General features: G+C 40.9%; 1 protein-coding gene across 2 annotated transcripts in view; it reads left to right on the forward strand.

The window, feature by feature from the left end:
- Positions 1-15970, forward strand: part of ARHGAP10 (Rho GTPase activating protein 10) — a 168459-nt gene that overhangs the window by 106341 nt on the left and 46148 nt on the right. For both annotated transcript variants that reach the window (XM_075288192.1, XM_075288199.1), the window contains exon 19: positions 10761-10896. In XM_075288192.1, coding sequence (XP_075144293.1) covers positions 10761-10896 — 136 coding nt within the window. The remainder of the gene's footprint in view (positions 1-10760; positions 10897-15970) is intronic.

The raw sequence follows: 15970 nt of genomic DNA on the forward strand, positions 1-15970 counted from the left end.
AACCGCCCAGATATACTGATTTGTAGCATTCTTGCACTATTGAATCTTAAACCTTGCTTCTAACTTATTTTACTAGTTTAATTTTATCTCTATCTATCTATCTGTCTGTCTGTCTGTCTGTCTGTCTGTCTGTCTATCTTATAATATATTCCAGTCCACTAGCTGTTCCACTAACTGTTGCAAAAGATTCTTTAAAATAGCCTATCTCTTCATGTAGAAATGGCATTTAGTATTCTTTGTTATAACCCATGCAAAGGATAACAAGGAGCAATAGATTGGGAGTCCTGAGGCCCCTATTCCTCCTTACAGCTGCGGTGAGTAGGAGTTTGAGCAGCATCATAGAAAATTCTGGCACTGGGGGGCTCAGTGTTGGACTGGTGTGCCTGGAGCCCATCAGTAATCCTAATCATATCTTACACTCCTTTCCAAATTCATAAAATGTCACCAATATAACTTTTTGCGGCCTAGCCCCTGCCCCTGATTATTTCTGTCCTGGGGTCCTGTCATTAGCCTGCTGTCTGGCACTTTCCTTTTACTAGGACCCTTTTAGTTCTGAGAGCTAGGGATATGTGCCCGAATAGCAGTAGGTCTCAGGCAGCAGCAACAAGATGATTGGTTATTGGGGCCACCACATTGTGATTGAGAAGATGGAGGCCAAGGAGGAAGGATTTTGGTTGGCCTGGCTTTGCATCTAGATGTCCTCTCAGCCACCCACTGTGTCTATAGCATATTTCCTAAATAATCTACCAAATTCTGGAAGGAATGGTTAATTATTAGAGATGAGCGAACAGTGTTCTATCGAACACATGTTCGATCGGATATCAGGCTGTTCGATGTGTTCGATTCGAATCGAACATCACGTGGCAAACTCCAAAAAAATTTGATTCCCCTCCCACCTTCCCTGGCGCTTTTTTTTTGCACCAATAACAGCGCAGGGGAGGTGGGACAGGAACTACGACACCGGAGGCATCGAAAAAAATCGGAAAAAGTCATTGGCTGCCGAAATCAGGTGACCTCCATTTTAGACGAATAGTGGATTTCAAATCCGGGTCATATGAGAATGTGAACTTTGTGACTAAGAGACAGGGATAGCTGTACAGGCAGGGATAGCTAGGGATAACCTTTATTTAGGTAGGAATGTTATTAAAAATAACTTTTTGGGGCTCTATCGGGTGTGTAATTGTGATTTTTGTGACATAAACTTTTTCCAATAGGAATGCATTGGACAGCGCTGATTGGCCAGAGTACGGAACTCGACCAATCAGCGCTGGCTCTGCTGGAGGAGGCGGAGTCTAAGATCGCTCCACACCATTCTCCATTCAGGTCCGACCTTAGACTCCGCCTTCTCCGGCAGAGCCAGCGCTGATTGGCCGAAGGCTGGCCAATGCATTCCTATGAGAATGCAGAGACTTAGCAGTGCTGAGCCAGTTCTGCTCAACTACACATCTGATGCACACTCGGCTCTGCTACATCTGATGCACACTCGGCTCTGCTACATCAGATGATGTACATCTGATGTAGCAGAGCCGAGGGTGCACTAGAACCCCTGTGCAAACTCAGCTCACGCTAATAGAATGCATTGGCCAGCGCTGATTGGCCAATGCATTCTATTAGCCCGATGAAGTAGAGCTGAATGTGTGTGCTAAGCACACACATTCAGCACTGCTTCATCACGCCAATACAATGCATTAGCCAGTGCTGTTTGGCCAGAGTACGGAATTCGGCCAATCAGCGCTGGCTCTGCTGGAGGAGGCGGAGTCTAAGGTCGGACCTGAATGGAGACTGGTGTGGAGCAATCTTAGACTCCGCCTCCTCCAGCAGAGCCAGCGCTGATTGGTCGAATTCCGTACTCTGGCCAATCAGCACTGGCCAATGCATTTCTATGGTGAAAAGTTAGCTTGCGAAAATCGCAAGCTGACAGGGATTTCCATGAAATAAAGTGACTTTTATGCCCCCAGACATGCTTCCCCTGCTGTCCCAGTGTCATTCCAGGGTGTTGGTATCATTTCCTGGGGTGTCATAGTGGACTTGGTGACCCTCCAGACACGGATTTGGGTTTCCCCCTTAACGAGTATATGTTCCCCATAGACTATAATGGGGTTCGAAACCCGTTCGAACACTCGAACAGTGAGCGGCTGTTCGAATCGAATTTCGAACCTCGAACATTTTAGTGTTCGCTCATCTCTATTAATTACACATATATTTATTGAATATTTAATATTCATAAGAATATTGTTGACATTTTTCACTTTAGTATTAAAATGCTTTATGATGTTCTTAAGGCCTGCATAATTTTTATTTTTTGGCATGACGTGGCTTCACGGTACAGTTTAAAGCAGACCTTTCATCACCTCCACCAATTACAGTTCTTAGCATATGTTAATAGGCGCGGCTCCGCTGATTCCAGCACAGTTGAATTTTTTTTTTTCTCTAACCCCCCACAATTCCCAAACAACAAGGGCCTGATGTGCTGTTTAGGCTCTGTAATGTCAGAAGGGCAGTGTCAGGCAGGAGTGTGATTCAGAGCCCCAGTCAGAGGCAGCCGGTGTCAGAGCTCAGAATCATTCCCCTCGTCTTCTTCTGCCTGACACCGCCCTCCTGACAGTGCAGAGCCTAAATAACATATTAGCCACCAAACTTAACAGCATTGACTGCTCGGGACTGGTGGGGACTAGAGAAAACATTCCAACTGTGCCAGTATCGGAGGAGCAGCGCCTATTACTGTAAATAATGCAAAGAGCTGGACTTGTTAGAGGTGGTGAAAGGTCCTCTTTAAAGGGGTATTCCAAGTACATCATTTAATTTTAAATTTGTAGATAATTAAAAGTTAAACATTTTTGCAAATATAAGTAATTAAATGTTTTGTAGAGTTTTAAAGATTTTCTCTAAACATCTTGTGGTCACAGTCTTGTGGTCTTGATCGGTTGCCAATGGATACGACCATGAATGAAGGAACTTTATAAGGTCAGAAAATCAGCTATGATTTCGTTATTGTGGCCGGGATATCTTCTGATACATGTAGTGTCTCTGCCTGATAACCCAGTTACAATAAGAAGATCATGGCTGGGTTCCTGACAAGTCCCAGACCATAGAAAGTTTCTGCATTTGTGGTCGTATCCATTGGCAACTGATCAAGACAACAGACTGTCACCACGAAGATAGTTAGAGAAAATCTTTAAAACGCTGCAGAATTTTTAATTACTTTGTCTGCAAAACTGTTTAACTTTTAATTATCTACAAATATAGATCTGATTATGTTGATGGGAATACCCCTTTAAGCCAAGTTTGGTGTGATCCTTGACTAACTAACAGATTCATAACCTAACTGACCCCCAGGAATTATCCAACATAAGTATCTACTTATCCAATTTTCTTGTGTCTAAAAGGGCGCGAACCCCCAAAACTGCAATCTAAATCTAGTGACAAGTCTTTCCACAAAAGTGATGGTTGTTTTGAAGCAGGTGGTTTATAAAGCTTGACGTTTCGATGACTTTTCTAGACTTCTGTGTGGATGTGATCTCTGGCTGTTGACACTTTGCCAAGGCTTTGGCTCTGTAGCATAGAGTATTATTTTCTTATAGCTGTTAATAAAATCTTATATGCAAAAAAGTTGTAACTCGACACTATTTTTCGCCACCCTATTTTACAGAAAATTTGTCACGGTTGTTTCAAGTAAAATATAAGATGGGAACAAAGGAGAAGATAGAGAAGTTCTTTCAATGATTTTGAATAGTTGTTATGTGAAAGCAAATGTATTACATCCTACACAAAAAAGTCTTTATACCATGGACAGATTATAATAGAAATCACTGTCTCCTATTTACTGTCTTTCATACACAACACTATAAAAATGAAGGTCAGCGGATGTGAGCTATGAATGATGTAAATACGCTGTTATGATTAATATAAGTATTCATCAGTGTGTTAATAGGTCAAAATTACACCCCTTCCCTCCTGAATACACTTATGTATGTTGAACAGCGTACCCATTTTAAATGAGGACCTATGCACCATGATAAACTTGTTTGGAAATATATAGGTTTTTTTTTTTTTTGTTTTATAGTTGACATTAGGTTGGAGGAAATGTCGTAAAACATCCCCCTTACATAGTCCTGAAAACCCCTGTAAACACATTACTCAAAAGGTAAACTCTGGGCTAAAAGGGAATGTAAGGGATTAGAAATGTATATGCACGTATACACACACACCATTCAAAGTTATCATGCAAATTGAATTTAAGTCTCATAAAGATTACATTTTTGGTTTTTCAATTAAACTCATGGATGGTATTGTGTCTCAGGGCTCTTTGGATCAGTGAAATCAATTTCAAACACCAGCGATAGTTTACCAGGTGAGTCCTAAAGAAAAGGAAACCTACTTGGGCTAAGGCCCCACAGCCGGCTGCAGCAAATAATAAAGTACTTTGTGCTTCCATTATACCTATAGCGATTAGAGATGAGCGAGTAGTACTCGATCGAGTAGGTGTTCGATCAAATACTACGGTATTCGAAATAAGTACTCGATCGAGTACTACTACCTGTTCGAAGTTAAGATTCGATGCAGAACCAGCGTTGATTGGCCGAATGCTATACATTGCCAATTAACGCTGGTTCTTCTCTTACCTTTAGAAGTCTTCTCCCTGCGCAGCGTCCTCTTCCGGCTCTGAATTCACTCTTGTAGTGCGGGCATGCGCAGTCGGCTCTGCCTAGGCCCGATGCCTAGCAGAGTGAATTCAAGGCCGGAAGAGGATGCGGGGACACTGCACAGGGAGAAGAATCCAGCCCGACACTCACTCATGGACTTGGTAAGTAGAATTTGATCGAATGTTGCGTACCCCTGAAACGAACATTTCCCCCCATAGGCTATAATGGGGTTCGAAACCCGTTCAAACAGTCGAACAGTGTGTGGCTGTTCGAATCGGATTTCGAACCCCGAACATTTTAGTGTTCGCTCATCTCTAATAGGGATGTTTCCATAAGTATAATTGACATGCTATGTATTCCAAAACCGCAACGGTTTAGAAATACGCAGTGTGTTCACTGCACATATATATATATATATATATTTTTTTTTTTTGGCAACGTGTGGATGGCATTCAAACCCATTTTCCTGTGCTCACCCCTAAGATACTGTATAAGGGGGAATTTGTACTAATAGACAGCTATAGATATCTACAGTATAGGGGTCTACCCTTTAGCTTAATAGGCTGTTCACTTCCTGTTACTAGGGAGTTTCTGTCCATATATACCTTCAAAAGCAAGACCGGTTCACCGTGAATGCAGGAGGAAGGGGGTAGGCTTTCTTTACACAGTGAATAGAAATTGGAGGATGCACACAGTTTTTAATGTTTCTGCACAGACTTTCCCCAATGTCAAGGTGAATGTATTTATTTGTGACTAGTTTTATTGCTTATAGGATATTAGTCATAGCACATAGCTCTACTGATTGTACTTTGATTTTGTTCTGTTTTGTGTCAAGGATTTTTTTTTAGCTGCATAAAACCCTGGTTTCGCAGTCAGAAAAACTGATAGGACACAATGTATGAAGGCTTATACAAGTAGAGAGTAGACTGTTGAGTAAGGCAGATATTTCAACTTCTGGTGAAAACTCAGGTACCCTTTAAAAATGGAAATGAAGATTTCCTTTATTTTGAATTTGTTTTCATGTGTTAGTTTCCAAATGGCTACATTTCTAATTAAGCATCAGCTTGTTATAAATATGCAAGAACGTGAATTCAAGAATTTTTTAGAAACTGTCTTCCACTTTTCTAACATTGCAGTCCTTTAGCTGAAACTGAGAAGAATATCAATGTCAAGTAACTTGGGTTTTTTGAGGTTCTAAATTTTAACCGCTTTGACTGAGCATTAAAAGTTCTATGTTTTGCCTCTTTTATTAAAACTATTTGAGACAAAATGTGCCCATGTGATTTCAACATACCGTAATTTTTTTTAGTACAATTTTGAAAGTTAAAATAAATGTCCAGGATTTGGAGCAACCTCTGTTGTGTTGGAAGGCTGGGTGTTAAAGAAGAACAGAAGGCAAACTCGTTCTTACCTGCTGCTCTGTTGTCAGTCTCCAATACCCTTTCTGCTGCATGCTACAGCTTGCAGTGCCAAAAGCTGTGAGCTCATGTTATCGCCGAGACGAATCAGTGGCCTCAGCAGTCTAGAGAGGGATTGGTCACTAACGCACTTCATTGGGTCCTTACCAGGTGCGATGATGAAAGCCCCAGTTATGTATTTCCAGCCTTTTGGCTTCAGGAATGTGGGATCTCTGCTCTGTAATCAAAGTCCTTTGTTGTCATGTCCCTAGTTCTACTAGCATTCCTGTGCTAATCTGGTTATCACAGCAGGAGACCCTAGGACTATGTGTAATGTATCCCTGCTTAGCACACAAAACCCAGACTCCATGTCTTTAGCCTAACCTACAAAGGAAATATGGCTTTATGACAACATTTTCCCCAGGAGAACCTCCCACAGTTGCACCTTTAAATTCCAGCCAAACTGAACACAGCCAAGCTGAAACTGCTGTTATACTCTGGGGTCTCTTCAGATCCCAGAATATTATAACTAGAGGACCTAGGAAAGTGATCAAACAGAAAAAACGTACGCACCGCTCCTGGGTTCTTTTATGACTCCCTCTTTGGCAATTCTGACATCAAATGAGTCACGCAGTGTCGTGGCGCTTGTGTCTATGCGTCTCAATGCCATGTGACCCGCTCAGACTCAATCACAGGCCTCAGCATCTCGGAAGTCAGAGAAACGACTGTGGCACAAAGGCTTCACTTTTTTTTTTTTTTTTTTTTTTTCTGTGGCGTTTTTCACAGAAATGTTTTGCCTTTATTACACCACAGCGTGGTGTCCTGGCCTAATAGTGTATATGGACAAAAGTTGTTCTGATGGACGCTGGAGAGACCCTCTTTCTAAATGCATGACAAATATAGTGCATTTTATTGCAGACGACCGAGTGTGCAGTCCAAGAATCGTCCAATGCTCCTTTCCATTCCAATATATTTAGAGCAGATCCTATAAAATAATGGAGTGGAGCAAAGCATTGCCAGGACCTTGGACTGCACACTTGGTTGTGTGCATGAAGCTTTTGAGTGGAATGTAAGAAACCCCTTTGCACATTCTATTCTTGATTGCTGCATCTGTAAGATCTTTACAAAACGAAATTTTCTAGTGTGTCAAAACTGCACACCCTCGGTATTACAAATCGATGTGGTAAGGAATGGCTGTGTGTTTTTGTTGCTAGCTTTTTCCCCTCCTGGTGAAGTACTTCCTCTACTCTCCACAGACCACAAACATCACATGCCACAAGCTCTTTTTGAGCAATGTGTTAATCTAGTAGAACACTGTTTTCAGATGTGGTTGGGAAGATAATGTTTATTGCATGTATTCTTTAATAGTGTCTAGTGGTGAAATGTACGGTTTACTTCTATGTTCCTAAATCTCTGAAGTGTTTCATGGGGAAATTACCCTTCTCTATTTGTTATTTTAAAAATCTGAGTAAAAAATAAACTCGACCACTAGACCTTAGATATTTTAGAAATTTGTTGGGCTACCTTTCTCCTAATATATATATATATATATATATATATATGTATATATATGTATATATATGTATATATATGTATATATATGTGTGTGTGTGTGTTAGAGATGAGCGAGTGAATTCAATCGAACAGCTCCCGTTGCAAAAAAAAACTTCTGGGGTATCGAATTTTTACTGCCCCTCCCACCTACCCTGGCGCTTTTTTGCACTGGGATCTATGTGGCGGTGGTATTCGATCGAATATACTCGCTCATCTCTAGTGTATGTGTGTATATGTATGTGTGTGTATATATGTGTGTATATATATATATATGTATATATATATATATATATAATTATTTATTTTTTACACAGTGAGTACGGAAAGTATCCAGGCCCCTTTTAACTTTTTCACTCTTTCATTGCAGACATTTGCTAGCATAAAAAAAAGTTCATTTTATTCCTCATTAATGTACACTCAGCACCCCATCTCCCTATCTTGACAGAAAAAACTGAAATGTAGATGTTTTTGGAAATGTATTAAAAAAAGAAAAACTGAAATATCTCATGGACATAAGTATTCAGACCCTTTGCTCAGTATTGAGTATTTGCACCTTTTTGAGCTAGTTCAGTCATGAGTTGTCTTGGGAATGAGGCAACAAGTTTTTTACATCTGGATTTGGGCATCCTCTGCCATTTTTCCTTGCAGATCCTCTCCAGTTTCATCAGGTTGGATGGTGAAGGTTGGTGGACAGCCATTTTCAGGTCACTCCAGAGATGCTCGATTGGGTTGCGGTCAGGGCTCTGGATGGGCCAGTCAAGAATGGTCACAAAGTTGTTCAGAAGCCAGTCCTCTGTTTTAGCTATGTTCTTAGGGTCATTGTCTTGTTGGAGGGGAACATTCGGCCCAGTCTGAGGTCCAAAGCATTCTGGAAGAGGTTTTCTTTCAGGATATCTCTGCACTTGGCTGCATTCATGTTTCTTTCAATTGCAAACAGTTGTACTGTCCCTGCAGCTGAATAACACCCCCATAGCATGATGCTGCCACCACCATGTTTCACTGTTGGGATTGTATTGGGTAGGTGATGAGCAGTGCCTGGTTTTCTCCACACATACTGCTTAGAATTAATGTCAAAAAGTTCAATCTTCGTCTCATCAGACCAGAGAATCTTATTTCTTATAGTCTGGGAGTCCTTCATGTGTTTTTTGGCAATCTCTATGCAGGGTTTTATAGGTCTTGCACTGAGGAGAGGCATCCTTCAGGCCACTCTGCCATAAAGCCCCGACTGCTGGAGGGCTGCGGTGATAGTTGACTTTGTTGAACAATGGTAGTGAGGATTTGTAAGGAAGCAATTTGTCTACCTGGCCAGCAGACTGAATTTTCATGTACAGTGCAAAAAAGTGTATTTAATGGTATATTTTTTCTAATCTAAGAGCAATGTACAGTTCCATACACCAGAGTTTACTGTCAGAGATAGGGCTGGGCGATAATTACCTAAATCATAAACACAATTCTTGAAAATGTTACCTCAATTGTGATTAATGAATGAATGATTGATTATTTTAAGACTCTCCCCGTTTTACATGCCATGCCCCCTATTTAGATGCCACTGGATTTGGGTTTGGTTATTCACATATCTGCAATCCTGAGTGGACGATGTAGTGACATATCCTTTAACCAATGGCCATGAGCCTATAATCCCTAAATGTTATCAGTGGTATAAATCCAATGAAGGAAAAAAATCAGCATAGATCTTGGATGTTCTCCAGCTACTTGCGTGCGTTTCAAGTTTCCTTCTCCACAATAACTTCATACTGATGGTTTCACGGGATTCTCTATAACCTGACAAAACTTTGTGTGTTGGTAAAAAATAGAAAGTTTAGATTGTTAGCTTCCCTGAGGCGCATGCAGGGACGTAAGTAATGACTACGTGTATAGCGTGAATATATTGCACTGTATAAATAAATGGAAATGATAAAACCTGTAAATAAGTCTGTGACTCATTCACACTGAGTGTAGAGAATGCAGTGCAGATCAGACAATGTTCTACTGGACCTCTCAGCCAAGAAATACTCCATATTGTGTGAATTGTACTAAATGGTTCAAAGAAAAAACTGATACACCTATATCTTTCTTATTGCATTACAGCATCTAAGTATTAAAAAGGAGTTGTAATGCTAGGTTCACCCTAGCTTTTGGGTTTCTGTGTTGAAACGCTTAAAGAGGACCTTTCATGGCTTTGGGCACAGGCAGTTCTATATACTGCTGGAAAGCCAACAGTGTTCTGAATTGAGCGCACTGTTGGCTTTCCCGATCTGTGCCCCGGGTGAAGAGCTAGCGGTCCCGGTACCGTAGCTCTTTACAGTCAGAAGGGCATTTCTGACAGTCAGTCAGAAACGTCCTTCTCCACAGCAGCGCCTATCGCGCTGTACTGTGTGAGGGAAGAGGAACGCCCCCTCCCCTCCTGATAGTACTAGTCTATGGACGAGTATTGTGAACAGAGGGAGGGAGGAGTTCCTCCCCGCTCTCACAGTACAGCGCTATATAGTGCTTTCCAGCAGTATATAGAACTGCCTGTGCCTCAAACCATGAAAGGTCCTCTTTAAAAAGCAGTTACACACGGAAACCTGCGGACCCCACTGACTATAATGGGGTCCGCTCGGTTTCCACTGAAAACAGAAGAGAGAAAGATCCTCCTTGTAAAACTTGTCTCCCCGCTGATTTTAAGATGAGTCGTACATACACTCAGACACTAGTGTGAACCTAGCCTGTTTTCTTCGTATATCTATTTTAGTAAATACTTTTATTCCCCATAAGATACTTCTTTTCTTACCACTCTACATTGTATCAATTGAGTCATTCCTTTGTTATTCCCCTGGAAATGTATGAATTTCTTAATGGCGGAACTATTCAATCAATTCTGACACTGGCAGACTGTAAGGATCCACACTGTAGACAAGGGGAATGGTTACACCCAGTTGTCAATTAATTTCTACATTTCCAGGAGGAATAACAGAGGGATAACACAATGCAGAGTTTCAAGAAAGCATGCTACAACGTTATTGCATGTGGAATACAAGTATGTAGTAAACCTGACAGGTATGTAATATTTATTTATGGATGCAGCCAGCATCTATAGTATATATGCACATATCTTATACTGTGATAAAATACACCAGTTTATATGTCTGCTATATAAAAATATATTTTATATTCTTGATTTTAGATTTTTTCAAGCCCTCCTGATGAGTCTGTAAATGAGCCCACATCTATATCCCCTCGTGCTCCACCTAGACAGTCACGGAGACAACGTAGCAAGAGGCCAGTTGCTGTGTACAACCTCTGTCTTGAACTAGATAATGGTAAGATGATCTGAGACACCTGAACATAACCTTCTCTAATTCAGCACAGCCATGGAGAACACTTTATATGGCTACTGATAATGCCGCCAACCTAAATATTTGAGAATGTGTACTGTAGGTGTAACACACTTTACATGGCTGATATACCAGCAAGGCAGTCAAGCTACAACTGTAACTGTTAACATTTCTGTGCTGTTCATATATGTATGTACGCGGTTTTATCATATATGGCGAGATTTATTGGTATCCTATTTGGTATACATAGTAAGTTCACACTTTTCTTTTCTTGTTTTTTTTTCTTCTTTTTTTTAATATCCATTTTTCCATCCATGTATTTCTTTTCTTTTGAACCTTTTGGCGAAATAGCACAGTTCAATTTCCAATTCACATCTAGATTTATAAATTAGTGCGAACAATCAGGATGTGACTTAGTGGATACAATATCTCTGTAAAGTTCTTAGATTCATTGAAGAGGTTGGGGTCCTTGTGGCAATCTCCCATTGATTTAGCTACTGAGGACCTATCCTATGAATAGATCATCAGTAGTTTAGTCTCGGGGAAAACCCTTCAATGTGAAGTCATTTCGACTGATTTCCTATTTTTGGTATTAGTTTTCGGATCAACTCATGTAAACTTCATCAACAAATATCATATCAAACTGATAAAAAAATTAAAATTTTTTTTTTGTAAATGCCAAATAATATGTCATAGATTGTGATAGTGTGCAGTACAAATCAATACCACATGTAAAATATTCCTATAACACTGCTTATAGATCAATTATGTTACACATACTAGGTTCCTTCACATCTAGGAGAAATGACAATACAACAATAGAGCCATATTGTCAATCCAGAGTGGTTGTTCCCTGACCTTCAAACCAGGGAAGAGATGAGTGTGGACAAGGTTCAGCTGGAAGCTGCTATGCAGATAACATGCTCTGTGTTGGCAATCCAGTGGTTAAGGGGTAGAATGGTAAAAAAGATGCCTCCTTGAACCTGACAAACATTATACGCCCTGTGATTTTATACTTGCTATAGCTTCGGCATTCTGTCATGTCCTGTGGAAACAAACATTTCTTGAGGGGATTTTACCCAGATAACAAGTTATCCCTTGTTCACAGAATAAGTGATAAGTGTCTGTCTGGTGGAGGCCAAACCACTGGAACCTCCACTTGTCACAAGAACAAGGTTCCTTTTACCCTCCAATTTAATTGGCGCAGTGGTCGAGCATGTGCCTGACTGCTCTAATGAAACTCTAAGGCAATGCAGGACTTAGCTGAGCGCTGTACATAATGATCTTTGGTAGTCTTTTGAATAAATTAGTGTGCATAATCGACCACTCCTTAATTCTTACCAAGCAAAAAAGAAACCGGTTCTCGTGATTGGTGGTGGTTCTAGTTTAGAGATAAACACAAAATCCACAGTTTACAAGATGAGTGGTGCAATATGTGAATAATATGCAGGAACACTGAGTGTGTCACATTTGTTTCCTTTTGTTTGTTTTTGTTTTTTAATAAATTCTTTATTTAAATTTTCAATTAAAAAAAAAAAATACAAACATAACAGTTCAAACAGAAATGCATGTTTCAGAGTCGGTGATAAATGTCAATAAGGGAATGTGTGCAGTGAAGTAACTGACCTATAAACACAATAACATTTAGATCACAGGAGAATCCTTGGGAGTAATCAAGCCAGGTATACAACAAGATCTTTGAACTCGGAAGGGAGCCAGGGTAGGGTAGGCAGGAGTCAGGGAAGCTGTTTGAAGGAAACCATCAGAGGAAAGTCCAAGTAGAAAAGGAGGAAAGGGAGAAATTGAAGGAAGAGAGAGAGCCGAAGAGAAGAAGAAAAAGGGGGTACAAATGGAAGGGGTGGAGTGTGGTCTCTCTCAGCTGGCCACTCATTGCCTCTCCAGGTTCTCATGAGGTCTTGGTAATCTTGTGTGCCCTGAAACATGATCCATGGGGTCTAGGTGGAATTAAGTCATGTGTATTCCTGAGGTAGGCTGTGAAGTCTTCCATTTTCTGAATGTCTTTCACTCTGCATACCCAGTGTAAGAGCTTTGGAGGGGTGTGAGACGCCCAGAGAGCTGGGATACAGGTACTTGCTGCATTAACTAAATGTTTCAGGGAAGACTTACGGTAGGGTTGGAGTGAGAGGTCAGAGACTGCATCAAGAAAAAGGCTGGGGAGTCTAGTGTGGAAATATGAAAGACTTGTGTGAGAATGTTGTGTACTTCTTCCCAATAGGGCAAGGGGTAGGAACAGAACAGATGAAAGTGGGTGCCCTCTGCGGACCTACATCCCAGCAGAGAGTATTTGAAATTTTCTTTCACAGGTTGTAGGGGACATGTGTATTGACCGGGTGAAGCATAGCCAAGGGAGAGAAGAAAAAAGACCCTAGTTACACATTGCTGCAGAGAAACCCATTGCTTGATCAACTCATGACAGCACCAGTCCAACACTTCCTAGAGGAGTGCAGCTTCATAATATCTCCTAATGTGGGAAGTTCACAACCCCCTACTGACTTGAGAAGGAATTATATAGATCTAGACAATCTGGCCAGTTTATTAGCCCAGACAAATCTGGTCAGGTCGTGGTAGAGTGCTGCAAACCAGGTTGACTGGCATGCATGAGCAAAGTCTGGAATAGATTCAGCGGGTGTAGGGGTATGTTCATTTTGTAGATGAAACAGCAACCAAACCAGGTGTGTAGGCCTTTGGACCAGTGCAGAAGATCAGAACTGATCTGACATAGCAATACTGAGAAGTTGCATGGGAACAACTGGCACAAATTGGACGCTTTTTGAGTCCAAAATATTTAATATCTTCCAACAGAATGGAAAGGAGGTTATTAGGGGTGGGAATAAGGCAAGACCAAGGGAGATATTAAAGGGGTATTCCCACACCGCATACTCACCAGTCTTCACTGCTGTAAAATCTTCTTTCTTCCTGGTTTCTTGCATCATTTGGTGGTTGGGGTTTCACATGCAACCTGCCGTTTAGCCCCACCCCCAAATTAGCGTGTAGCTCCACCCACCCATATTGGACTATGAAGTACAGGCAGCAGCAACTCCATTCTGTGTTACATACAGAGACTGCCTGTCTCTGCCATAATGAACACAATTGAATTAGCTAGCCTGATAACTGGGAGAACAGAAGACAGTTCAGAAATGCAAGCAGCTCCTCTCCTCTATCTGAGAGCAGGAATCTAGGTCATGGGGTGTAGACACAGGAATAGCTAGAAACACAGGCTGGCTCCTGTGCACTTAGCCCCTCCTCCCTGTGCAGCTTTGGCGCATCCTGTTGCTCATCAGGAAATTGGTGAGGTGACTCTGAGGCCGAGAGTATGACATCTGTATTTGTATGTTAGTGAGATGACTTATTAGGTCATAAAAATGTTTTGGGGAATATCCTTTTATAGAGCACAGCTCACTACCTCCACCAGTCCCACTCTGGAGCAGCACCTATTGAACGATACACTGATTTGACTGTACTTGAAATTTTTTTGCTCTAGCCTCTGGTGACTCTAGCAGAGAATCTAATTAGGTTGGGTGCTAAAAAGAAGAAATGGCATTGGTTGCTTAGGAATGGTGGAGGCTAGAGAAAAAATTCCAACTGTGTTGGAATCAGAGGAGACCCGCTTATTCAATGATGCAAAGAGTTGGTGGAGGGGTTGAATGGTCTAGTTAAAGTTAACATTCTTTTGGCTATAGAGTGGCATGAGTCAGTCTTCTATTGGAAGTATACATTCAGCAATACTCCAATATATATGCATATAGGTCTGATAGATGGCTATTCCTTGATGTTAACTGAGCCTAAGATTGCTTTATGGATGCTTTTTTTTTTTTTTTGCACCTATTTATTACGTGTGAGACTAACCTGAGATCTACTGATTTAAACTCCTGACATAATAGTTTCTCATGATGCTATGAGCTTGAGGCAGCAGCAGACAGGCTGCGACAAATCCATAGTGCAAAAATGCTTGTCTGAAACTGTGCATGGGCTCTGAGCTGCATCACAATACATCCTCTGCACAGTGTACAGAGATATCATCTACTTCTGGCTCAATACACTGTGCTGAAAATGGCTGATTAAAATGGGAGCCGGACGCCAGATGATCTGATATTGATGTCCTATTCTAAGAATTGGTCAGAATTATCAAGCCTTGGAGTAAACTCTTAGGATATGCCATAAATGATTGTTAAATGTGAGTGCCACCTCTGAGAGCTGCACCCATCCGAAGAACAGACCCTGTTTAGTGCTGCAAGTGTTTGGGAGAGGATCATGCATGTATTACTCTTTTCATTAACTTGTACAAGATATCAAAACTAGCAGAGTATATTCAAAACGAAAAAAAAAGGAAATGGCCTTTGCATCCCAATCTTATACATCTTGTGCTTCTCAGTAAATTCTACAATACGGAACATGAAGTTCTTGGTATACATATTGATCAAGGTATATAAGTCCACTTCATGGCGACTTCTTTATGGTGGGTCCCTACACTACTGGGTGCAGCACTGCACAGCGACCGCCACCACCACAGAGACTGCCTGCTCAGCTATATTCGGGCACAGAGTGCTTCCAGTCCGGGCTTTAGTTTTAAAGATAATAATCTTAAAATCCTGTATCTGATAATCCTAATTAGTATTAATACTAATCTAAAACATAGATAGATAGATGATTTATTTTCAGATCCAGTATCTGTAGCTTACAATATATGTCTGAACAATCAAATTCACAAAATCTAAAATTTCCAGTTATCACGCAAATATATACATGTAAATGGACAGTATCTGTTTACACTGTACAAACAGTACATAAGGTTCACTAATGAAAATGATTCCTCAAACTTAATTTCATCTGAGCATATTTGCTGCATATTTCCTATATAGGAGTACTTTAATTTATTGCATAGAATAAAGCAAAGAAATGCATTTTTAAAACAGAATGCTGTAGGCATAATATTTGCTGCTTCAATGCTGGCGTCTCGGTTGATCCATGGCCCCTCCTATCCGGAGGACAAGTCTACAGAGTTTAGCAAAGTCAGCAAACTTTATGCCGATGGCATTTT

This window comes from Leptodactylus fuscus, chromosome 1, assembly GCF_031893055.1.
Source record: "Leptodactylus fuscus isolate aLepFus1 chromosome 1, aLepFus1.hap2, whole genome shotgun sequence".
Taxonomy (NCBI): Eukaryota; Metazoa; Chordata; class Amphibia; order Anura; family Leptodactylidae; genus Leptodactylus; species Leptodactylus fuscus.